The 27,793-nt window shown below is 38.4% G+C and overlaps 1 protein-coding gene across 1 annotated transcript in view; it reads left to right on the top strand.

The window, feature by feature from the left end:
- The first annotated feature begins 13,126 nt into the window (after positions 1 to 13,126).
- Positions 13,127 to 27,793, top strand: part of LOC133990402 (neuropilin-1a-like) — an 82,464-nt gene continuing 67,797 nt past the window's right edge. Inside the window, exons 1-2 of the mRNA XM_062428707.1 lie at positions 13,127 to 13,803; positions 14,698 to 14,878. Of these exons, the coding sequence (XP_062284691.1) occupies positions 13,713 to 13,803; positions 14,698 to 14,878 (272 nt within the window). The 5' untranslated portion in view covers positions 13,127 to 13,712. The remainder of the gene's footprint in view (positions 13,804 to 14,697; positions 14,879 to 27,793) is intronic.

The raw sequence follows: 27,793 nt of genomic DNA, 5'->3' as shown, positions 1-27,793 counted from the left end.
CCCAGTGAACCATTGACTCGGTAACCAGCGGAGTCCGTCAGATAGAAAAGATGCATGGTGCTTTAAACCATTGCAGGTCTCTGCTCTCTCTCTCTCTCTCTCTCTCTCTCTCTCTCTCTCTCTCTCTCTCTCTCTCTCTCTCTCTCTCTCTCTCTCTCTCTCTCTCTCTGTCTCTCTCTCTCTCTCTCTCTCTCTCTCTCTCTCTCTCTCTCTCTCTCTCTCTCTCTCTCTCTCTCTCTCTCTCTCTCTCTCTTTCTCCACTCCCTCCCTCCCTTCCACCATCCTTTCCATTACTCGTGCTTGGGCTTGAAACCGCTGCTCCATGACACTGGGCATCACACGCAGAATAAAAATGAGGTGAGGCGGCTGGAAAATTGAACATGTTGTCAGGCCGCAATGGCTGTTTTCAGTGATTTAGGAACTGTAGGCCGCACTCGATTAGGGTCATTCATTTTGGGTAATGTAAATACAGTGATAGCGGGGTTGGTTACGCGAAGAAAGGGGAATGTTTGCTGAGGTTATTGGCAATGGGGGAGTGTTTCAGTGGTGGATGGGTTTTCTTTATATAGACCAGCACGATTATTACAGTGTAGCATTTTAAAATATAACCGTATACAAGTGGTAAATGCAACTCATATCTGCCATTTTGTACAGAGATGTCGGCCAAGTGTGCTCTATCTGGGAGTGCATACATTTTATTTATACAGAGTATCTGCAGGAATCAAACCTTCTACTTGTGAACTGCTTCAGGGGCAGTTTCATGCAGATAGGTAGTGCAATAATATATCATTTACAGTTCAAGCCTCAAAAGAATAAGTTTGCAGCCAATAAAGGTGCGAAAGAAACATCATTCTTCTCATCTGTGGTGTTCTTTTTATTCACTCCTGCCTGTCCACAGATGAAAACAAATATCAGCAGATTATCTTAATACGATGTCGACAATGCAAGCGGCTTTACACGCAATCATTGATCTCTGTTGTTTTTATTGTAGCTTCGGTTTAACACAAGAAAACAAATGAGCAAAAGTCTTTTTCCAGATAGATGAAATCACTCACAGCAGTCTGCATATTCCCATGCTGCCTGTGTGTACTTTATCGACGTCAAATGTTTGCAATTTTTCTCCAAAATATTGCCAAATCTCGCTAATGCTTCCAAATGAGATTTTAACCATATAATAAGCAGAATGTTGTAGTAACAAATCTTCTTTATTGACAGTGAGAACGTGCTGGCTGGATGAAATGACAAGCTCACAAAGAGATTTTTATTCACTCGCTTACACTTTCCGAGATGGTTTGGTAATATTATTCTTTCATTTCATAACCTTGGGAGTTCACACACTGATGTTCAGACCTGTGTGAGCTTTTCTGTAAACATGTTGCATGACTCATCTCCATTTGAGCTTCTTTCACTAAACAGTTTCAGCTGTCTTGCCTTCATCAGGATGTTGCCTGTATACTGTTGCTTCAGATTTCTTTTTATACTTTACATCCTAGGAATCAGCATTCATTCAAGGCATATAAAACAGCATAATATATAATATATATCATCTTTTGTCAATATTTCGTACAAAATTCCCAAATTTTCCTTTAGCAGATAAAAGGTTTTCAAGATAAATCATGATGGATACACAACTTTACCTCAATCTGTTCAACATATCTTCATAAAATACAATATTATGTCTTAAATGTCTCCAATAATTAAAATTCTGATCTGATTTCTGTGTAAATTTGGTGGATCTCATCAGATCCCTCCTTTTAATTCCTTTAACATCTTCCTCAAATGTAAGAACAAATGTTATCTAGGAAATCATACAAAATAGTTTCAAGCTTAGTTCCTCATGCAACCTTCTAATGCTTAAAATACCCAATTTAGAAATAAAAAATGCCTCCCAGGTAATGAGTAATTCCTCTAAATCTAACCCACTTTCTTGTGCTGCAACTGCCTAAATCTCCTGTTTTACTCTAGTGATATTTTTGTCAAATTATCTCATTGCATAGGCAGAATATTTTGCCAGACGGACTAAACTGATAATGTTTTGTTTCATACCTATTCCTACAAGAAAAATAATAACAATATTCTCACAGAAGTGTCCTTGAGCTGATAAATCTGGATATAAAACATCCACACAACCAGCTAATGTCCCTGCCGTGGGTGTCTTTTTTTATTTATTTTTTCTTGCAGCGTGTTGTCAAAAGTACAAATGCCTTCACTACAGAAAACATGAATATTTTAAGTCTTATTAAACAGAAAGTGGTTACTTGAACAACACATTTTATACTGTGTGTGTGTGTGTGTGTGTGTGTGTGTGTGTGTGTGTGTGTGTGTGTGTGTGTGTGTGTGTGTGTGTGTGTGTGTGTGTGTGTGTGTGTGTGTGTGTGTGTGTGTGTGTGTGTGTGTGTGTGTGTGTGTGAGATATATTTCTTGCATATAAATGTCAAACATTAGGAGGAAGTTAAATAACCTGTGCATAGCAGGAGAAAACATTCAGCTGGAATGTCTAATAAAACAACAGCCAGTAGCCGTGACTCGTTCTCACTCACTAATTAACTGCTCGAGTTGTTAGAAGTCATCTGAGGTGACTTCACTGCTTTGGGCTGACCTTTGACCCCTAAAAGCCTCCATGCTGTAATTGCCATGTTGGCCGTCTCAGGCTGGTTGGAGCATGTTTGAAACAGACGGTGATAATGTTTTATCTAATACACAAACACACAAGAAACAAGTCTTGCTCTCCGAAACATAACGCTCAATCCTAAACATGCACGTACACACACACACACACACACACACACACACACACACACACACACATACACATACATACACACACACACACACACACTTTTTCCTTTGCAAATGTGGAAAAATACATTCCCGCGCTTCCCACCTCCTCTCTTATCTTAGTCTCTCTCTCTAATGTAATAATGACACAAACAGTCACAGGCACTCAATCATTCACACACAAACACACACACACACACACACACACACACACACACACACACACACACACACACACACACACACACACACACACACACACCCTTCACTAATAAGTAATGGCCCCCCTGCCTCAAGCTCCGGGTCACTGATCACACTCTCTGTGACCTTTAAGCCATGATACTCTCACTTTCCCCTTTTGGCTTTCATTTGCTTCATTAGATCCTTTTTTTTTTGTCATTTGCTTTCCCTTTTTAAATTCTGTTTATCTTTATTCCCACTCTGGCTCATGGTTTACTGTAAACCTCTGTTTAGCAAACATAACATTTAACAAAAGAAATCAGGTCATGGCAATGCTAAAAAATACATTTGAGATAATGTTTAGACAACAAATGTAGCTGTTCTTTTTCCACGTTTTCCTCTGAATCACACTTTTAAAAGTTGTGTTTATCCTCTCCTCTCTGGTGGGCTTCTTTTTGGTAAAAACTTGACAATACTGTACATAAAACTGCACCAACTTACTAAAGGAACAAATGAGGAATGACTTGATGATTAATGAATCATTAAAAAGTGATTCATTTATAACTCTAGAGAGCAGACTGGAAGATATAATATTAATGAATCATTAAGTAATGATTAGTTCATAAATATCTGTTAATAGATCACACTGACCACTTTTTTCCCATTCTGCTTAACTGTAAAGCAGCCAAAACTAGTAACTACTTGTTAACTCTTACATACTGTTCATACTCTGACTTATAATTAGTCTCTTCACCAACTCACATTCATAAATTCCCCATCAGTAATCAATAAATGTTTGGTTAATCTTATGAAAAAAAGACATTCACAATCACTATTTTATGGTCCAGCAGAATATTTTATAGAATATGCATTATAACTATTTGCACCCTCGACTTATAACAACGTTAAAACATGGCGGACATTCATCTTCCACGCTAACAGAAAAAGGCGAATTTAGAAAGGTTTCATCTCTAATGTTTGTTTTAAAGACATTTCTGGCGGGAAAGTTGAATTATATTTTCATAATCTTTCTTCAGTGAATGCATAAAAGCGTCAGTTTGTCAGCCAGAAATTATTTGTCGCCAATATCTATCTTCTGTATTAGCAAACATATTGGGCTGTCACATTACTTTGTAGGACTGAAGCGGTGGCGTAATGGGCAGCGTGTCCGTCAATTGTTCAGGAGACTCTGGTTCGAGTCTTTGCAGTAGCAGTTATATATTGATAATGTTTTCAGCAGAAAAACTCTGCTACATTTTCACTTGTTAAGTAAATGCATACAACCCGAAAACGTCTGAATTTACAACCTTCAGTTTGTTATATGATGGAAATCAAATTTTGACAGATCTATGGTTGCTATGGATACCAAATACATCGTCAGACCTCTGAAGTCTCAGGCCGTGAGACACGCATTTCAAGCTGCTCTCACGCTCATACGCCACACCTGACATTTCTCACGCTGGGGAGTGATAGATCTCACCGGACACAAATTATTATATGATATACAGAAGAGAACAGCGACGTATATTTATCCCGCTGCTATTTATCTCCAGACGCTCCCCTCCGACAACATGCACTCCTGTACCGGGGTGTAAATAGCATTAATTGATATTTGCACCAAGACGGGTGCAAATAGAATACTTTGCTATATATACCAGGGTACAAATAGCATCCACTTCTAATTGTACTGGGTGCAAATGGCATTCATTGATATTTGCACCAGGGGTGCAAATAGCCTTTGCCATATGATAAATACAGCATGTTTGAAAAACTATATCAGCTGCACAAAAATAAAAAAAATATAGGCATTTTATTTCCATTTTTGTAAACTGTGGGTCACATAACGAAAAGCCCACCTTGAAGAAATGTGTATATGGTGTTTTTACAGCTCTCAAATATAGAAAACAAACAGTATTCAAGGGTTAATTTGTAGTTACTTAAACATTAATTACACTTTTTGTGCACCTCAAGTAAAGTAGTCATCATTCTTTCTTTTGCAACTACACTCAATTTATTTTTTCTCTGTTGTTGATATTTTGCTGTTTGTTATGGTGCTGTTCACGCCTGTTTTCAATTATCTTACCACAGCTGAACTGCAATCAACTTAAAGCCCCTCTAATTCCTCTATAACATTGAACATTTATAACTGAATAAGCAACAATCATTTAAAAAGAATTCCAACATTATTATTTGATAAGAGTTTAACAATCAAAAACTCTGTTAATCTGCTTCATCAAGACTGTGTGGGAATATTTGATCAGATTTAAATGACATTGCTGGCCAAATACGCAAACAGCAAAATTGTCAACACATTGTTTTTGATAAAAGTTGATGAACTTTGATTGTTGCACAGAACTAGATGAAAAAAATACAAAAACATCTCGTGTGAAATAATCAACTGTTTAAAATGTTGGGTAAAAGATTGGCATAAGATTTGTTTTTATGTAGGATTCCTAGTTTTTCATGCTTACTGAACTAAACTACAATAAACTAAACTGAACTAAAACAAATGTGAGTTAAAGTTATGTGAGTTTCCTGTCGTGTGAAAATAGTTCAGAGAAGAGAAGTATCACGAAAGCATTAAAAGAACCAGCTGTTCTTCCTTTAAAACAGAAACTCATTGAAGTACTTCAAACAAGAAGATAGGATAGATTGATGTAACATTTGTATTTTTTTGGCTTCTGTCAAATCTGTATCAGAAGGTGTTGATTCCTTTATTGGTGTTGTATTTTATAGTATTGTTTGCATGATCTTATTATCCAATGCATGTGCTGTATAATGTACTGCAAAGAGTTTTTTGAGGGTTTTTTGTCTACTGATGCTCTCTAATACAAGATCATACACACACACACACACACACACACACACACACACACACACACGCGCATGCACATGCACACACACACTGACAGAGACATGGGACAGCGTTTCTCTCTTGACAAGCCGCTTTTCGTATCACTTGACGAAGTATCAGGGTTTCTAGAAGTGTCAGATTTTGGCACTTGCACTTAAGCCTCTTCTCATAGCCGCTCAGTGCCAAGCAAGGGGCTTAGGCTAAATCAATGACGACTGTGCCAACAGAGTGAATGAAAGGGAAAATTTCGAACAGCTGTCCCTAAAAATAAGGGAGGCAAATATCACTCTGTGCAAGAAATGAGCAAGGAACACAAGTGGGGTTATTTTCACTGAAAAAAGCTGATCTGGTTACAGTTAGAGGGTAAAACTGTCAGCCAAATACTGTGTAATAAAACTGTTTTAGATCCCAGCTTTGAAAAATTAGTTTCCATTGTTAAATCTTTTTTATAGTTATCTATTGATTATTGAGTTTATTTTCACACATTTTACAAGTTAAAAGCAGAGATATTACCAATATATATAACCAATATATTTCAGATCTCAAGCTATTTTATGGAAGAATAAAACTGAATTATTATCTTGAAATATTTAAAAAAAAAACTTTAAACTGTGTTAACTGTATCAGACTGTTGGTGTGCTTTCCATATTTTATCTGTTGGTGATTTGATATAGTGGCAGCTGGAATATCTTACAGGCTTATTAAATGTATATAAACTGTCTGAGTCTTGCCAATAGCCATGAATTTTGCGCATATTTTCACCATTATTTAAACATTTCGCTCATCTTGGAATCTCAGAGCGCTTGTCAACAAAACAATAAAAATAATCTCAAGTCACAAAAACAGATGATAATGGAAAGTAAATATGAAGGCAATTCTCATGCAATAGGAAAGTGTAATAACTTCATTTCAGCAAACATGTATAGGGTGGAAACAGCTCTGAAGATAAGGGTGCATAAAATAAACAAGCTTTATATATTTACTCTTGTTTATGATGTTTCTGTTTTCCTTCTATTGTGTGCTAAAGCACTTTGCAGTGAACCTGGTTTGCTGAAAGTGTTGCATAAATGGTTTTGCCCTGACTTGATCTGATAAATAATGACTCACTATTATGTTGCTGCTTTTGGATGGAAACCGTGTGTGTGTGTGTGTTTGTGTGTGAGTGTGTGTGTGTGTGTGTTTGTGCAGCACTGTGAGTCAACTGTGTAATGGAGCTCAAATTCTACTGACGGATAGAAAAGGTATGACTTTCAGCTGTTTCTGACTCAGATATGACTCAGCATCTAATGAAACCGCTATTTAGATAAGGGGAAACTTAATGGAAATCAGGTTTTTTATGACAGGCTTCAAAATCTCTTGATTTGCTCTGTGATGGGAAATGTTGGTGATAAGCTCTGAACTTGTTCTGAACTTTTTAATTCACACTTCAAAGAGTTGCAGCATTCACCACCAATTCAACACATGAAAGATATGTTCAAACTCGACTAACTCCTTTAATTTTTCATATTTAAGTAAATGAACTTCTCTCAACTTCTTCTAGTTAAGCAGGTCAATTTTCTTTGATGATGATGATTTGTAATATTTTATCATTTAATGTTACATTTTGTACTGTAATATTTTCTGTAGTTTTCATATGCAAAAACTGACATTATTTACATTACATAACAGTAGCACTACAATTAGTTGATTGAAGTCAAAATAATCTGTAACTATTATTACATTTGATTAATAAATTATTTTTTTAAATGCCACAGTTCCAGCTTTTCAACATATGTTAGTAGTAGTGATATTTTTAATAAAAAAAGATTAATCAAGTATTTGAGAAAATAGTTGGCAGATTTATTGAAAATTAAACTAATCATGAGATGCAACCTTATATAACAATGATTTGTTCCCAGTCAAACAGAACCAAACAGCATATTAAGATGTCTGTTTTGTATATTAAATCATCTATTATTGCTGTAAAGCTGATAACCCCAGATGTGACTGCCAGGGGGGCGTGGCCTCACAAAAATGGTGTATGCTGATAGTTTCCATGGTTGAAAACATGTTTATATAAAGTATATATACCATATGCATGAATGATAAATGGTTTGTGTGAAGGAATCTGCCCTGTTTGGGTTTTTATTTTAATTTATGAGGCTGGACTTGGCTTCATTCGTAACATAGAGCAGCTCCACAGCAAACTTGGCAACTTGTGATTTACAAGAAGACTCGACATTCTAAAAAGATAATGGACTCACAGTGAAGTAGCTGAGATTAAAATGAGTTTACTCACACTTTCATTCACCACTACAACTGGACGATGGCTATATTGTCCCTTTTCAAATCGCCTGCTTGGTAATGACAGTAATTATCACAACTCGAGTCTTCAAACAAGGCGTTTTTTGGCCAGCGTTGCTCATTTTACTCCTCAATCCAGAGAGCCTCATCATTAGGTGATGAAGTGTGTGTGAACACATCAGAGAAAGCAGCCTGGAACAGTGCCAGGCTGTGAGATCTTATCCGTGGTGCCATGACCTCATGTTGTGTTGAAATATCTTTGCAGAAAATGTGTTTGTGTATGGGTCTGTATCTCTGCATGTGGACAAGTGTATGTGTGTATGTGTGTATGTGTGTGTGTAGAATAGGGGGGGGGGGGGGGGGGGTGATAAATATGCTTTAGAGCTACGAGAAGGTTTCAGCTTTTGTGAATGGATTGTTTTATGAAAGGGAGCTCTTGAAAAAGACTGTGATATACATTTGTACATATGCACATCATTATTTCATCAGTATTTGTGATGTTGTCATCTTTTATGTGTGTATCTTTGTGTGTACTGTACATACATTCTTTTGTTTCTATGTGTGCTTGCATGAGTGTTTTCTAAAATATGATAGATAAAATAAATAACAGATAAAACCTTTTTCTTCCTTAAGCAACTTGTTGTGCCAAAGATGCTCGATATGCAATATACAATAAATATAACATGTACACAGTAGATATACTATCTGTCATAAAATTATATATATATATATATATATACACAAGCACAAAACAAATGTGCTTGTAGAACAAAGAGAGGTGCAACTTACAATGAATGCAAGTGCAGGTACCTGTTACTTATAATATATTGCAGATATTGCATTTTTTTTAAATATACAGAGAAATGCATGCGAGTGTTACAAATGTTACAATTTACACTATTTGTATGTATAAATGTAACTATGTACATATACGATAATGTAGTTTTGCATTTAATTTAATCTTTAATGCTACTTTTATATACTTTGTTGTATTTTATGGCCAAATACATTGTTTTATTCTGTTATCATTTTTAATATTTTAATATTTGTAAAGCATGGAGGGGTTAAGACTGAATTTATTTGTCCAATCCTGCCTTGTATAAGAATTAAAATAGTAGTAATAATATACAAATGGGGGGAAAAGGATGAACTGTAATATGAAGTGCATCATGCTGCAAGTCACAGATATGATAAAAACAGTGGTAATAACAGCTGTTGATTGAGTTTGATGTAAATGATAACAGTCCATAATACTTATCAGTGTCCAGCAGAGCAAGAGGAGCTTTCCAGTCTGATTTATGTACATGTGACCTTAAATATATGTGTTTTTGTGATTGCAGCATGCACTGAATATATGCTGGGGATTTGTAAGTGCATAATAACAGGATATGTGTTTCTCTACATATAAACATAGCACTGTGTACCTTTTGTGTGTGTACCAGTTAGCCAGCATGTAACTGTTGCTGCTCTCAGCCCACCGCAGCAAAGCTAATGGATCACTGTCAGTGTCTCCTGTAATTACTGAGATATGACTGTTTCTTTATAGAAATACCACCCCTCCTCCATCATTCCACAGCCACTGGAAGCATGTGCGTGCATGTGTGTGTCTATGCATGTGAGTGTGTATGTGCACAGGTTTGTACCGGGCAGAATGTAATGTTATTGTTATTATAGATGTAGACATTACAGGCTGTGAGTATGTTGGATACAGAGAGATGAAGACTGACCCTTCTGCTGGATATTTGCTGAACAAATCTGGTGGAACAGACAGTTTGTTTTTATCAATTCTTGGATGTTCCTGTCTGTCATAACATCAACCAGTCCTCCATATTAAAGCTACCGTGTGCAGAATTTAATGGTATCTAGCAGAACGGACTTGGCAGAAAAGTAATATAATATTCATAAGTATGTTTTAATTAGTGTGTGATCACCTGAAGATAAGAGTGACTGCGTTTTCATTACCTAAGAATGAGCCCTTTTATATCTAGATAAGGAAGGGATCCTCTTTCATGGAGCACGTCATGTTGCACCACCACGTTTCTACAGTAGCCCAGAACAGACTAACCAAATTGGCTCATTTTTCCCAAGTTTTGCAGCCACTGTAGGTTGTACATGTTTGGAAGGGGAGGAGGAATGATAACAGCAAAGAATACCTCTGTCAATCTTCATGGACATCTCACTATTATTTTAAGACTGACTTTAAAGAATGTAAAACTATCCTTTAATATCCACCCAAGCCTAGACAACAGCTCCAAATGTCAGTCATCCATATAGAAAATTATTGAAACTTGCAAACTCTCACCAGTTTGATAGGTATGATATGGCAGACTAAGTTAGAGATGTACAATCATATTCTCTTCGGTTGACATTATTGTTCTGTTGCCACACAAATATGCGGTTTCACTTTTAAAAAGTCCTCTGAATACATAACACACCCTGTATATCTCACTCCCCGTCCGCTCACACTCACTTACCTGCTAAACCCTATAATTAATGGACATGAACTAGCATTAGAGTGATTTATTGGGCTATTATTGGCCTTTTATTAAATCCTGATTAATGGCTGTGACTACCTGTAAAGTACTTGAATGAAAATGGGACGGGGGGGGGGGGGATCAAGATGCTGAATATTTGCATGAAGTAATATCAGCGATCAGCAGCGTCAATGCAAAAGGAAACTGTCGTCGTCGTCAGTCTAAAGCTCTGATTTGTTACCATAACACAAGTTCTGTTCTCGCTTTGCAGTTTGCCGCTGTACTTTGCCACTGATGCTATTTCAGTCATGCTTGGCAGTTGTGAGTGTTTTCTGCTGCCAAACATTTTATATTGTCTCCACTCCGAAGAATAGAAAGTGCAGTAAATAATATGTATAACACTAGAAACTCAATTGACTGTAATTCACCACTATCATTTTTTTTTCCTTATTCATCCCCTGAGACGCTGGCTTATTTTGTGCGATTCTCAGTGACGATTCGAAGGCTGACACTTGCAAACTAAAAGGCCTGTTGTTTCTTAAAGCTCGCTACTATAAATTGTCACACTGTGTTTAGTACAATGTGGTGAGCCATTAGCAGCTCTTATAAGTGTCAGATAATCATATTTTTTAATCTTTTTTTAGCCGGCGAAGTTGTGCTGAACAAGCAAGCTCTCGTTAATTACACACAGTAGCACCTGGGGTCTTCTGTTGTTTACCACATGAAGACATCCCCACTCACCTAAAATGAGATGTTTTGGGGGGCATTTTTTGTCTTTATCTTATGGCTGAAATGTGCAGAGAGACAGAATACAGATAGAGAAGAGGGGTGCATGCAACAAACAGGGGGCGCTGTAAGGGAGTGAAAAGTTAGGACAACTCTAAGGATCCATGACATGAACAGGGACCCTAAAAAATATTAGAACATTAATTATTTTTTTGTTAACTCATCGTCATTAATAGACGTTAATAGAATATCATTTTTCTTGTTTCTCCACCCAAAGCCCCTGTATTGCCCAAACACTCCCCTCTATTTACATGGGTTCACAAAAAAGAAAAAAACATGTGTGTAAGGTATTCATATGTTTATTTTCAAATGTTAACCCCTTTAAATTTGACTAAACCACATGGACACAAAAAAACCTCATTGATCCAAAACCTTCAATCTAATCATGATGTCTTGTTGCCATTTTCCACCAATGCCAACGATCATTCATCCTTAATCTGTCGTAGTGGATCCTGTTTTTAGATTCCACTTTCTGTCTTTATCTTCATCTGACTACAATTCAACAAAAAAACACACACAATGTGTTTTGTGTGGCCGTTGCTCTTCATCACTATCAATATTGCTTTCTCAAAATACAAACCAACACTTGTGTGCAACAAGTTCAGGCATGCTCTCTAGTGGTTGGTAAAAGGCATTCTGGGAAATGAAGGAAATCACTATAGCTTCTGTAGATGAGGCATGTTTTGGGACTTTATGACAAATTAATTAGAGGGAAGTCTGGGTTTCCCTGCTTAGGCTGCTGCCCCCGCGACCCGACCCCGGATAAGCGGAAAGAAGATGGATGGATGACAAATTAACTCCTGTAATGCACTAACATAGCAGTATGAAGATACATTACTATTCCTGATATTTATTTATTTATTTTATAATACATAGAGTGGTTAATGACAATGAATTGCTGCCTGCTATATACAATACTGAACAACAGGAGTGATGAATGAATATGACATTCAGTAGGCTGTCAGTAAACAGCTCCCTCTATAAACATGTTCAGCCTTTTATTTTATAGCATATCACGTTAATGTGAATCTAATAACCCAATTCTCTCTAATCAGGATTCATCAACATGGCAGTAAGGCTCATTGTTTCCTATTTAAGCTTATTTAGGATAAAAATGGAGCAATAGGTACAAAAAATCCATTCTGGGTTATTTATTCATACGTAATGATGTCAGTTTTAAGGACTCTTCATATTTGAGGTGATCACTTTTCAATATTTCAAAATCAGAGACAAAGTTTCTCATTAAAGTGGAGCATTCTTAGTTTGTATTTTGACTAACTTTATATAAATGGAGCAAAATCGAATAAAAAACAACCACATGTTTTCAATAATTCAACCAAAATGAGCAAACATATGTTTATTATAGGAACAAAGAGAGCAGATTATGGATATATTAGACAAATGGCTCGAATGAACAGATGTAGATCACCAAAGACGCAACAATTAAATCTCTCTGTGGTCTTTTGCTCCTGTTTATTATTATTATTATTATTATTATTATTATTATTATTATTATTATTATTATTATTATTATTATTATTATTATTATTATTATTATTATTTTCTTTTACATTGGTTCAGATGAGGACTCACCCCGCTACATGTACACTGCCCACACCTTCTACTAAACTCACATGCCAACGTGAATTTGCGTGCGCAGTTTTTCCTGCTCCAGCCCTGCACGCACCGGTGTCAGTTTGCTCCAGCCCCTCATAGCGGTCGGTCGCTGCTGGTTGCGCGCACTGGCGTCTCGGAGCAGGAATTTGGGGAGTGGAAATTCCTCTGTTACTTTCACGGCTCGCCTCGTATTCCCTGACATTTCTGCTGTGACGGTCAGTCAGTCAGTCAGTAGCTGAGAGAGGAGGAGGAAGAGCTGAACTGAAATAAGGAGTAACAGATCTGTGGAGAGAGACACACGTTCAGATGTTCCCCGCGATTGGTTTTCAATGATCATGCTGGTTAACTAGTGATTTCTTTTTTTTTTAATTATTTCAAATTTTCAACTTGGAAGTACGTCTAACATCCCTGTTTGGCATCTGAAGTGAGAGATTTATTATAAAGAATCGGGGGCGCACCACTGACACTTTTTGGTGAACGGATTTTTCCTCTTGAATCATCGTCTTGTTTCCTGCGTTTGGATTATTTTCTTCTTCTTTTTTTCCAAGGAGATGGCAAGTTGTTCCCTGACAGACGCGGGGATCTGGTGCTGAGGCTCACAAGATGCTGGGGACCCCACAACAACCAGATCTCTTACTTTGAGACATTTTTTCCGGCTAATTTTTCTCTTTGGGATAAACTCCTTGGACATTTTTTCACCTCAGTTTGTCTTTATTTTATTTTTTTGTTCCTTTCCCAGAATGTCTGTGTTGTACAATCTAAGGATGTGTAGTGGATTGCTATTGTTCCTGTGCACCCAAGTCATCTCCGTTGCTTCGTGGACTCTGAATGGTAGGTGTTGACTGTCTGCTTGTATGAATACATGTGGCTTTACAACAGGCAGTCTGGCTGAATGTTGATCCATTTTTGCATCATTTTGCACCATTGTTGCCTCTCACCTGTTATGCCTCGGCTGTTCCTATGAGAGCACGTCTGCAGGGTTTCATGTTAAACCATATGTGTGTTTTACTGTATTATCCTAACATGTAAAAGAATTGATAATATACTAAATTCACCAAAAACAAGATTATTATAGGAGTGTTTAGTGATACCAGAAGAGATTGAATACAACACAAAGTACGTTACAATCAGAAGAAACTACCAATGTATTATCACAGGCATAAATACTCTCATTATTACAAATATTGGTGATTTTTCTTCCTCTCCGTTCTTCGCGCTTCAGCCATTCAAAGGCGCAATTTTTGAGCGTTTTGCGCATGTTGCCATTGAAGCCTGACATAAGCTGCAAGCAATGTAATAAATCATTCATTAGGAAAATTAAATTCAATCATCTTTGGCTGTATGTTGGAGACTCACGGCAGCCGAGCACACCTCACCCTTCATGGGCGTAATCACACCTTCACATGGTAGTATGGATGCGTAAGAATCCGCCTCACTTTACCACACCTTTTTCTTAAATTGGGTAAATTAGTTTTATATCATCTTTCACATGGTAGTAAAAAATATTCTGTGAGGAGAATTTATAGTTGCAGTCATGGCACAATACTTAGTAGGGTGGATATTTGGATTTATGATGATCCCCAGCTGGAAGTCTCATAGTATCCCCACTCCATCCATGCTGATAGACTTATTTTATACCGAGGGGATGTGCTGTCAGTCAGAGGCTCAGTGCCCAGAAAGTCCATTTCTTTCCACTAACTGTACAACTTTCTGCCTTCTTTTGAGGTGGAGATACATGCGGAGGGAATATATTGATAAACAACGCGGACTACCTGACCTCCCCTGGCTATCCGGGCGCTTACCCGCCTTCCCAGCAGTGCGTGTGGGTGATAACAGCCCCAGAACCGGGTCAGAAGATCCTCATCAACTTCAATCCGCATTTTGATCTGGAGGACAGAGACTGCAAGTAAGAGTTCACTCCACTCTCTCTCTCTTTCTCTCCCCCTCTCTCCTCTCTCTTTCTTCCACCCTCCCTCACTCTCTCCTCAATCCTGCCTGGATACAGCGTGAAACTCTGCCACCTATTGGCCAAGGAGTTATACATCTGCTCCCAGGGAACTGGGGGTATGAGGATGAGATATGGCACTTAGGCTGCTGGAAATTACTTCAGAGGAAATGGGGTTTGATGGGTTTTGTAATTCATACTTGATAAGGAAGGAGGGTGTCTTATGGAATTTGTCTGGTGGTTTTTTGGCAGGAGTTTAGAGGAAAGTTAACCCGGCAAAGCTCGGCTGCAGCAGCTTTTTATTGATGGGGTTCAGTTTGCATATTGCAGGTATGGAGAAAATGGTGTTTACTTTTAATTTGGAGGCAGAAGTTTTGTATTGTATTTGAAGGGAGGAACCGAGGTAACTAGACTTTTTTTTGTTTGTAGGAACACAATCTTAAATAGTAAATTCTAATTCCTAATCCTGCCAATTATTATAAGTGCTGTCAGGTTTTTGCAAGTTAAATGATGTTGAAACAGAAACCTAAATCTTGCTGCATTTGTTTGTCGTAGTAAATAGATTATCTGCAGGTTTTGGACTGTTTGTGTGACTAAACAAGCAATCTGATGATCAGCTTTGGATCTGTGAACTTGTGATGGAGATTCTCACTGTTTTCTGACATGTTATGATAATGGAAATTAACATTACTTGCCTATTTCCACACTGGCTTTTATGGCTCTGCAGTGGCCAGGCGTTGGGCAATTTGGGTTATAAACATTCAAAAACTGTTCTTACACGACTGCATGTTATGCACAGTCACTCGAACATGCACCACATTCCTGCACGCAACTGATGTTTCTTTCCTGTGCGCTATCCTACAAAACATGAAAACAAGCATCCTTCCAGTCGCACACACAACCCCCCCACTCCCCCCACCCTCCTCCTCCTCCTTGACCCAGAGACACACACTGGATTGTGTGAATCCACACAACAGCCCATGTGTTGGCTGCTCTTCCATAAATAAGCCTGTTTTTATGTCGGCTCCTCTGTCTTCTTTAAAAGCTCCATAAACGGCTCCTGTGTAAATCACGACTGGCTGTCCAACACTGTCTCACAGATGGGGTCCTCCAATACTATTGGATCATGTTTCACCACCAAGGGACTAATAAACCATTAGCGATCTGGAGAGATAGTGGATATTGTGTGTCATTCAGTGGATTACACATCTACCTCGGTGTTGCAAGCTAAAGTGTTGGGAAGCTTTCTCTAGGAAAATCTCATTCAGTAGACCTTATTTTGCGTAATAGCTCAGGGACTAGTATAAGTATGCAATAATGCTGTTTAAGCACTTAATGAAATGTTAATAAATCCAGGTGATAAAAGTTTAAGCAGTGGTTGGCGCTGTAGTACGCCACCAACAGAGTATTATTGTCTGCTTAAATTACTTTTCCATAGGTTAATGTGCTGGAATAAGTCAGTTGTAAAGTGAAATATCACCATTTCATTAGCTATTTCAGAGTTATCATGAGCCAATTGTTTTAGTTTTGTTCTCATTCAATCAGCAGATGAGGATCCTGCATCTGACAAAGACAGAGGAGGTTATTCCAGTCTAAATGGTGAAAAAAAAATATGTAGGTCATGTGTACTGTATGTAGGAATAGGCAAGATGTCCAAATTGATCTTTTTATGCATCTGTAGAGCCTTTTCTAGTCAAGTGTCCAGTGTATTTTTCCATGTGATTGTCTGTGTTCTTTTGGCTGCAAGTGACTGATTCCACTTCTTGTTGAGCCTCAGTCAAAAGAGCAAACATTTCCACAATTGAGACTGACACACATTCACTGCAGCAGGACTCAAACCTGTGACAGCTCAACATCCTGACCACCCTGCAGCCATTGTAACATGTCATTTGGCTGTTTTCTTAGGGGCGTCCGTTTTGCTCGATTGGTTTCATTATTTGTTGTGTGAGCTTATGTTGGATGATGATGGGGTGTAGCTCGTAGCTCTCTGACTTGGCAGGAACCGTGTTGTTTTTGGGCATGAGTCAAATGTTCGAAATATGCCCATTGAGGGGGGCCTTAAGCCTTTGGCGAGACCGCAGTCCCCACTTAAAAATTTCCTGAGATGATATTTAAGAGTTTTATTTCGCTGTTTGAGGCCACTGGGCTCAACAACTTCTCCAAATGTGATACTACTGTCAGCAACGCCATGATTGGAAACAGCAGCAGAATCCAATGATTTATGATGAATATGATGTCTTAAAAGTTGTGCATTAACCTCTACTGGTGGAGACTGAAGTGTACAATCAGAGGACAACTGGACCAGCGAGGATGTCCATGAGCAAGACAGAAGTCTCTACCATTTCCAGATCTTTTGATGTCTCTGCAGGGAGGTGTGATGAAAATGAAACAATTTGTTAATCAGTTAGGTAGTCAAACAGTTATGTAAATTGGTTAATCATTTAAGACATTTTCAGGCCAAGCAGTCTGGTTCCAACTCTGCTTTTCTTTGTTTTAAATCATTGAAAACTGAAAATTATGAGAATCTATGAGTTTTTGATCAGAACAAGCCATCTAATGAAGGCGGTGAAGGCTTATTTTCACTACTTTCTGAAGTTTTATGGGCCTAAACATCTATTAATCAAAATTATACTGGGCAGCATGAGGTTTTTTAAGCACCACAAGCAAGTAAAGATCATTAACTAAATCTAAATTCTCATCAACAGAAATGTCTTTGTTTAGTTCACACAGTGATGAAATGTAAGATTAAAAACTAGAGCTGCAGCATGTTTAATTTTTGATTAATTGATAATAAAAAAATGTTTCTCTATGATGTCAGAAAACTATAAAACAAACATTAATAACAGATTCCCAGAACCTTAGAAGATGTAAATTGCTTGTTTTGTCCAACCAAGCTATTTAAATTTACAATCAGAGGAAAAGCAGCAAATCCTCAAATTTTGAGAAGCTGAAACCAGCGACTGTTTGGTATGTTGCCCCCTTCTTTTGCCTGATAAATGGCTTAAATGAATAACTGATGTCGTTAAGCCACTTGCACTTAGGTTACGTGACAGTTTCTTTAACATCCTGCTGTCCCACTGCTTCAGCTCAAACACACTCTCCCAATTGAAATGTATTGTTGGAATGGCACTTCCTTGGCCTCCTTCATCAGATAACATGTGGCCACATGCCCGTTTCTCCCAGTCCCATAATTAAATTACTGGACCAAAATGGAACAAACATGTTTGAGTGCTGTGAAACATGTCTGCAGTTAACCAGCCAAACAAAGAAGCCATAGCACAGGCGTCTGTGAGTAAATGCCGACTTCATTTCCGACATCTGTGTCACAAAATATCTTCCCCGTGCGCCCTCATGACCCAGAGTTTGTAATTACGATCCCTAATTACAGCGTGTTTATAAATACATATTTTTAAGCCAGCAAATGTTGCTTGCGTGCGTAATGTAATGTGAGGAAGGAAACTGAGACTAAACTAAAATTTGATTACCGACCATCTTAGAAAGCAGACACCTAAATATGAAAAACAACAATATTTAAAGGATAGAGTAAAGCTTTATGTTGTCAGAAGAATATAATGGATCATGTAATGGATCATAAACTTGATGAAAGTTGGAGAATAACACTGTAGTATCTTTCAAGATGAACTTAGGGGGTTGAAACGATTAATGTGTGGGCCACAAGGCCTGTAAAACAGTCAGTCTTGGTGATAATTCCAACGACGACCTTTTACTTCCACAAACTCTCAAGTGACAAAATCTGCGCTCAGTGAACAGACGGTGGCTTAGACGAGAAGCAGTAACACTTTTGTTCAGACTCACACTCTCGGATTTGACGGCTCTGCCTCCGTAGCCAATCTGGAGAGGCACCAGAACAAGCCTTGTCTCATGTCCACGTCTGAAATAGCGCCGGCCGACAAAGTGAATCCCTGCGGAGCGCGGTAAAATAGAGCAGAGGCACTGGTAAGGAACATGCGTTGGTGGCGGGATAATTTGGGACATCTTTTTAGGAGTTGGCTGAACTGTTTCCTCCTACACGAGGCTTCACTGGCAAAGTCTGCGCCGCCACACACACACGAAACAAACACACTTAACACATACAGACACACAGGCGGCCCAAACTTTCTGTCACTTACAGTATGTTTCATGTGCGCTCTTTGGTGCACGCACACACAATAACGCCCTGCAAATTCTCATTACAGTACTTTTCTGCAGTATTTATGTAGTAACAGTGACGCATAAAGAGACAAACATTGATACACTCCATGATAAACAGCAGATAAAATCCACCCTACCTTCCCGATTTGGGTGATTTTATTGGACTCGATGGTCCATTTTTTTCTTCTTTTATCGCTTCAGTGAATAAATGACATAATCTTAAATTCAGTATACAAATACAAATGGATGTCACGCAGAAATCCCAAAGAAACGATTAGAGGAACAAAACAAGCTCAGATGCCTCACGAGGGTCCACTGAATTGTTTCACAGTAACCAGATCTGAACCCAGCTGGGAGATTTTAGACACTAGAAAATCATCAAAGCACCAGATGAGGAAATATACTGCATAGTTTTGGGAGGAATGTGTTCATATCTCCAGTAGAGTTCAAGACATTTGGAAACTGTACACCAAGGAGGAGCATTGAGGCCCATCTGGAGCTTGAGATGGAACAACACCTTCCTAAGACGTTTCCTTTTTTTATAAATAAGATGCATCTATCAGCCACAGGTTGATTTAGTTAAAAACGGAGTTAAAACAGATGGTAGCGAAGACATCTTTGTTCAACAGTCATTTCAGAAGAAAACCATTACATGTCACAGCAGCATTCATAATGGCAAAATTCATGACAGAAATCACCGGATTAGACACTTTAAGGAGATCTGCTCAAATAGGTTAAGTAGATTTACATGGTGTTAAATTTAAATTGCATTAACCAGCTGCAAATGTGTCTCACAGTGCTGAGTTTAAGAGTTCAAAATGAAGGAAACTATTGCTAAAGGTGTCATACAATCATAATCTCTACATCACCATGCTTTATTCAGCTTTATGGTCATTTTGGAGGTTTTAGTGCTGTTGAGTTTTATTCCTATAAAGTGAGGTGTTTCTAATATTTACAACTACTTTCAACGTAAGAGGACAAAATAATGGAAACATTTTAACCTTCAGGAAGATAAGATTAGCATTAGTTTTAGCTAGATGCACATAATAAACTGGCTACTTAGTGTAAAACCCACAAATTAAGTCAAGTTCAGACCACTAGTGCCTGAACTGAAACAGAGGTAGATAAGGCTTGTTGAAGGAAAGTGGAGACAGCAGCAAAGTTAATTACAGCACTTCATCACAGAATAACTACAATGCATTGACCACCACATGATGATAAATAACCCTTTAAAAGGATCTGAAAGGGGATTTTTTTCTTCTTCCTTAAGCCCCCACTCCTCCCAGTAAAAAATAAACTCAACGGATTTAACATTTTCTGCATCCTGCCGACATTACAGGGACAGAAGCAACAAAGGCTTCAACCCAGAGGGAACAGAGGCTGGAGGGGTGAAAGACAGAACAAGAAGAAGACAGAGAGAGAGAGAGAGAGAGAGAGAGAGAGAGAGAGAGAGAGAGAGAAAATAGAGGTAGATGCTATAAATTCCTCTACAGTGTGATGGGAGGACCAGTTGTTCCTCTGGTGAGTCTCCAGGCAAAATGCTTCATGATTAGTCAAGAGATGTTTCCTCATCCTCAAGCAGGGACACAGGACAGACAGGCCTGGAGGTGTCACATGAGTTTAAACACACACTCGGGAGGAAATTGTGTGTCTTATATATGTGTGTGTGTGTGTGTGTGTGTGTGTGTGTGTGTGTGTGTGTGTGTGTGTGTGTGTGTGTGTGTGTGTGTGTGTGTGTGTGTGTGTGTGTGTGTGTGTGTGTGTGTGTGTGTGTGTGTGTGTGTGTGTGTGTGGAGAGGCTTATACTGTAAATGTTCTTTTCAAATCACTTCATTTTTTCAGTGTTTTACCGTTACTCGCTGAACAGCATGGGTTTAAAGAAAGAACCGAGCATCTATAAAGCATTTCAGACATATTTCAGTAAAGGGTTTGGTAGAGAAATGGACGGATGGATGAATGAAGAATGAATGGACTGTTTGATTATAGAAAGATGACAGGATGAATCAATAAATAAATAATCAATTGTTGGATGGAGGGATGTTAAGATGGATTTGTGGAGCAATCGATAAATAGATAACAGATGGATCAATCAATGGATGGATGAATGGATAGATGGATGATTGATATGTGGGTTACAGGCAGATCCTTTAAATGATAGATGGATGAATAGATGAACTGCTGGATGATGGATGGGTGTATAAACAGATGGATTAATGAAATATTGATAATATAAATTGCTGATCAATGATAAAATCAGTTGTTAGATTATAGATTAGGCTTGATGTCGTGATGAATGGATGAATCAACAGATGGATGGATTATTATTGATGGAATAAAAGGATGACAGGATGGATGGATGAATCCCACGATGGATAGATTGATGGTTGACATATGGAAGACGAATAATCAACAAATGGCTGAAAGGCAGAATGGATGGATCAATGCACCGATTAATGGATAGTGCTGATGTTGGATTGTTGAATGAGGATGAAAGGATGGCATGACGGATAGATAAATCAATAGCGGGACGGATGGATGAATTGGTTAATTTATGTAAAGGTGCAACAATTAGTCAGTTAACCGATTATTTGATCAACAGAAAATACATCTAAACCATTTTAGATAATCAATACATCTTCTTTAGTCATCAGACAAGAAAAAAATGACAAAATTCTCTCGATCCAAACTCTTAAATGAATATAATATAATATGAATTCATCATTACCATAATTTAACTGAATATCTTATCATTTCCCTCAATTTTATGATATTTTATAGACAAAAGCACTTACTGGTTAATCAATAATGAAAATAATCACTAGTTGCAGCCCTAGATTTGTGGATTTATTGATTATTAGATCAACTGCTGTCTAATGGAAGGATGGCAGGATTTATGAATGAGTGAATGGATGATTGGATGGATAAATTGGTTTGCGGGTGATGGATAGAAGGATGGAGGAATGGATGGATGAATCAAATCATAGATCAATGGCTGAGCTGATGGATGGATTGTTGAATGAAAAGAATGGCAGCACAGATAAATGAATCAACAGATGTTTGGTAGGATTGTGGGGTATAATGCCGGATGACGGATGTACAGTTGAATAAACTGTATTTCTCTGCACATTCTTGATGACCTCTTCCTGTCACAGAACAAAACAATGCTGGTCGGCGACTCCACCATCGGTCGTCTAGTCTTGTGTTTGTACCACAGCCACAAAAAAATGCTCCACATCAAAAATATTCTCTTGAATCTTAGCTTTTTTTATGTGGCTTTTGACTCGGTCTGACTTTGCCTCTTTCAAAGAAAAATAAAAGCGCCCCTTCCAGATGGTCGTATTTTTCAGTCCCGCAGCGACCAACAAAACAGGAAGACTGAATGTGCCGCTGTCACAGAACGGTTAGCCCGTGGCATGCTTCCAAGGAAATTTGAGGCATGAGCATTCAAAAATAATTTGGTTTCTTGTTCGGCGTGATCCTTCTATTTGTTATTCTGAAGTATAACAGAGCTGTGAGAATTGGGTCAATGAAAGATGGATAATTGTATTGTTTTCCTTTTTGTAGTCTGAGTGAGCAATCGTCCCGTCTTGTGTAATCTCACTCCCATTTTTCCCAATTGCCCTGATGTATTTGTAATTTTTCACAAATGTTTATTGTATAATGGAAAATGTTCACAAAGCCTTGATAGCAGAGCAGTTGTAGATATTAATGACTTTAAGACCAATCTTTTATTTCCCTCTTAGCTTTGTTTAGTTTGGGTTTGGTTCAGATACACAGCACATCAACCAAGAAAGATTTAATTACTCAAATGGTTTAAACTGGTGAAAAGCATGAAAATAACAGGTACAGATGTATTTCTGAAGCCATTTTTTGGTTTCTGAAACACCCTTTTTTTTTGCAGATGGCACTGAAGTAGTTTGAGGTTCCCTACTGTTGAGTTTAAATCAAGTATTTGATCAGAAAATCATCATAGTGATCAAATCTTAACATCTTCACAGGAGCTATTGGAATTATTAAACTGGTAAGTGGACATAAAAGAGAAAATACGAGAGAAGTATGGAAAATAGAGATGGCAACTGATAGGGAAATGGGTTGTTTATGAAAGGATAGAATGTGTCATCACTGAGATGATAAGCAAAGCGGAGGGAATGTGAAGAGAAAACAGTAAAAGAGGAATGAAAAGAGAGCAGAATGGTAGAGGCGAAGAGCTTTAGGCTGGTGGCACGGTCAAGTCTAATCCCGACCTCAGTGACAGACCTCTCACTCCCACTCCTCCTCCTCCAGCTTTAGGCTGTTCTATCGCTTTTTTTTCATCACCCTCCTCCTTCATCACTTTCTCTTTCTCTCAGTCGTTTAGTCTCTCTGCATTCCTTCTGAACTCAATGTGCGCTCATCATGTTCCTGTTTTCATCCCATTCTCTCCTCCAGTCTCTCCATATGTTCTCCTTCTTTCAGTCTTCCTCCTCCCTCTCTCTCTCTCTCTCTCCCTCTCTCTCTGATTTGGATAAATGACGGCGACCTTTAAACTTTTGTGTGCAACCTGAACTCCTCGTCATGTTTAAAAAGAAAGTACACACACAAAATAATGACTGAGCAGGAAGTTGTGTCTACAGTTGCAATTGTGGTAAAGATTAATATTATGTCTGATTTTGACCTCTGAAAATCGTAAATCATAAGAGAACAGTGTTGGAAATAAACAGACTTTCACCAGCTGACTGTTGTCTTTCAGCAGCAAATATTTGTCTAATGGAAAGAAGGTTGAACTCTGAGTCCTACTATTGTTTCTCTTATGCAAGTGTGCAGATGTTTAGAGTCGCTTTTCTAAACAATTTCATAGGAATCAGCTCACACATAAGGAACGCGCACTGATGCATTCAAAGGCAGAATAAATAGCGCGAATACAAAACACACACACACCCAAGCACTCGCACACAATGAAACCAACAAATTGCTGTGAACATAATCAAACCTATTGTGGGACCATTGCTCATCAGTGAACTGCACACACACAAACACACACACACACACACACACAAACACACAAACACACGCACACTCGCACACAAAAATGAAAACACATGTCAGATTAGATCCTTAACGAGCAGATTAACGAGGAGAGACTTTGGCAGAGGGATAGCAGGGGGAAACCCTGTCAACAACGTCATACACACACACACACACACGCACACACACACACACACACACACACACACACACAAACACACCCACACACACACACACACACACACACACACTACACAGCTGCAATCCCAGGAATTACAGGATGCACTCGCTGATACATTCCAGATGTTCTGAAAGCAGCACACACTCCCGTTCACAATAGCTGGGCTCCTATCAAAGTCAAACGGTTGGATTTAACTGAGACGATAAAGCTCATTTTGAACTATTTTTTGCGCACCGCTCCTATTGGTTGTCATTTAATCTTGTATTAAAGCTCGACATATTTAGACCCGCTGTGAATGTTTAATATAAAGTTAAGCATTAAAAATGTCAAAGATGTCAGTAAATGGGCGGCTTGATGGATAGCCGGATTTGCTGGTTGAATACGTTTCGAGAATATATCCAATGAAGCGTATAGGCATCACATTTGAGAGGATCTTTTGCTGTGATGGTAGTAGGACATGGCTACTTTTAAATCTCCAAGTCTTAGGCAGTATTCAGGCTTTGGCTCAGGCTTCATCCATACTGCAAGTCTGTTTTTTTTCTGTTTGACACACCAGAATCCTTCAGAAACATGGATTTTAACACATATCATCACATCACTGAAAAAATACACATTTTTTGGGGGGTGTAAGAAATGGTTTTCTCTTTATCTTAACCATCACTCTGGTCCTGATACCACATAAAAGCAAGGAAAATCGGTCATGCCGTGGTGTGTGGCATGTCATAATGCAGCAGCAACTTCAAAGGAGAAATCGTAACAATGCAGGCATTCAACAGATTAGCTCTTTCAGTGCGCGCATTCCCAGAAGGATTGAGAGATGATTGCTGAAATCAGTCCCATCAAAACATCTTCTTAATATGTTTTTAAACTTGTACACACTGTATGTTTTATGACAAATGGCGCTAATGTGACACAAATCATGTTATTCAGCTTCTAGTTTGTGGAGTACTTGGCTTTCAAATTTGCAAAGGAGTCACTGGAATTTGTTTTTCCTGGACCGCAGTTGAGCTAGAGCAGCTTCAGCACCTCAGCAAACGTACCATGCTCTAAAGGAAAACAGCCTCAGGTCCAGAAAAACCTGTCCAATTAACCCTAGTGTGAAATTTACCTTACATAAACATGACAGTGATTATCTTTAAAGGGACTCCATCAAAGGAATTGCAAATGTATTAGCCTTTTAATTAAGGCACTTAGCAAAATATTAAAGAATAAACAGACACACACATAGATGAGTCTTATTTTTGAATTGACATGCATGCTTCTGAGCGTCCCAAAAGTCACAAGACACACTCAAAATCTTTGTGATCTACCAAATTTAAATGACTCTGACTTGAACCCATTCATGTGATTCTGCTGTTCGTCTCAAATCTGGCTTCTTGTGGACTTAAAAGCTTTAAAAGGCCCGTGAAAACATGATGTCACGCTCGGCACAGGTCACCGCCAGGATACGAGGGCCCGGGGGTCAGTCTGCGGGTGAGGTCAGTCTTGCAGCTTTGGAGTTTGGAGGATGAGCAACCAGGGGAATCTTTGTCCTTTTTTAATACCCACGACGAGAAACCAACCCCCCCACCACCACCAATAAAGTCAAAATGGTCGTTCGCTAGCAGCACTGACAATAAAGCCTTTTCTTTCTCAGCTTGTTAGAGGAATGTCTTGTATCTGTCTGGGTAGAAAACGCCCCAGGGTGACCTCCCATAGGGACGTGTAGATAGATGCACTCACATGTTGTGGGCAGATGATAAACAGATTAAAATACGTGGGAGGAATACGCGCAGATATATGCATACACACACAACAGAAGAAACAAACACATTAATCAATATAACAGACAAGAAATCTTTTGTCTTGTGACCCAAAATCATTCTTAAGGTCTAGCTCTCTGGTTTTGTGGGCTTGTGCGTGTGTGAGGAGAGGGGCGTGGTCATGTGTATTTCTGGTTTTCAGACCGCCTTTTTGTCTCAAGTCTGCGGAGCGTAATTGGTTGTATTTACTCTGCACGGAGTATGGTGAACATCTGAGTGACTCAGTGTTTATCTGTGTCATGAGCTCTGAGTTATTTTGAATCATGCTGCTGTGCTGACTAAAGGAACAAAAAGGGATTTAAGGAAGTGGTTGTGTTAGTCAAATCAAAGAGGTGAGGGAAATATATGTCAACACTTAGAGTATATTATACAGTAAGCTGAGTGAGTAGACAAGTATCATTTAAAGAGTAGTAGTAGGTCCTTTACTTTGGTGTAAAGTAGCAATACCACAAACACATTAGACTTTTATATGAGTATAACACTGTAGGGTCTGGATTATGAGAAATGGTTCCCTTTTTTAGTGTGAAAGTATTGATTAATTAATATAAAGCTATAATTAATGTTTCAGCTGCGCCTCGTGGCTCTATGCCAAACCACATTACATGATGTTGTGAAGTTAAATCAATGAAAATGCATCACAACTATGACTTTAACATATACTGTATGTGAGATGCAAACATCTGTAACGTGTGGAGCTGGTGTTTAAAAGGTTTAAAAAAAGCATATTTGCATACTCTACAGTGAAGGGAAAGTGTGTAAAATGCTGACTGAAGCACAATATTCAAGTTATGAATGAATGCCCAAAATTTTAGGGAATATACTTTCCAACACTATATCTAAATTGAGGAAAGTGACTATTCAGCAAGAAAAAAAGTCCTTTTGTTATTGCCTGTAGATTCAAAAATATTACAAATAAAAGTCAATGTAGTAGATATAGTGTATATAGGTTTAAAGTTTGGGAGATTTCAGGTGCGTAACTTCATGCATCAGTTGTGCTGTGATGTTTAGCTGCAGAATCTGTGACTGTTTATCGCAGTAATTTCCTGCAAAATCAGGATTGTTAGTTGAAAATGGTGTAATTCTTGTTAAGTATTTAGTATTAACTTTAAACGCTTGGCAGATGCTGCTGCTGCTGCAAGTTCTTGTTGCTATAGCTTCTATTACTCATCCCTCTAAAGCATTAGATCTCCAGAAGCAGTGATCCACAAAGAACACAAGAGTCATTTAAATGTTTTCATTACTGAAAAAGCTAATTTGGCAAATGGGCTTATCTCCCCCATAACTTCTCAAATGCTACCCCGTTAATTCACAACACCAGCAGGCATTTCTGCTCCGTAACAATCCTCTCTCAGAACACAAGGGCTGTTTCACAACGTTCAAATGTTTTCTCTTTATGTCTCTATCTGTCTGTCAACTCGACTCTCTCGTTGCCAAACTGAAGCAATCCCTGCTGGGGTTTCTATATGTGTGTCTGAATAGATTGAGTTAATTAATGTCATATGTTTTGTGTGGAAACAAGAGAAGTGGATGTGTATAGTCCCGTCAGGTCTTTTTTGTGAATGTAGATGAACTTGTCGAGGGCTAACGCATGTCAAAGTGCAGTGGAAGTGACACAGTGTTTATTGCTTTGCCCTTAACTCACTTTAGGGAGGTGTGGATAGAGTGTCGGTTGACAAAGAGCCTTTTTCCTTCCAAATCTCTCAGGTATGGATGGAGACGTTTGGTTTTACTCTGCAT

The sequence above is a fragment of the Scomber scombrus genome, chromosome 11, assembly GCF_963691925.1.
Source record: "Scomber scombrus chromosome 11, fScoSco1.1, whole genome shotgun sequence".
Lineage (NCBI taxonomy): Eukaryota > Metazoa > Chordata > Actinopteri > Scombriformes > Scombridae > Scomber > Scomber scombrus.
This window is presented reverse-complemented; position numbering and strand designations above follow the sequence as displayed.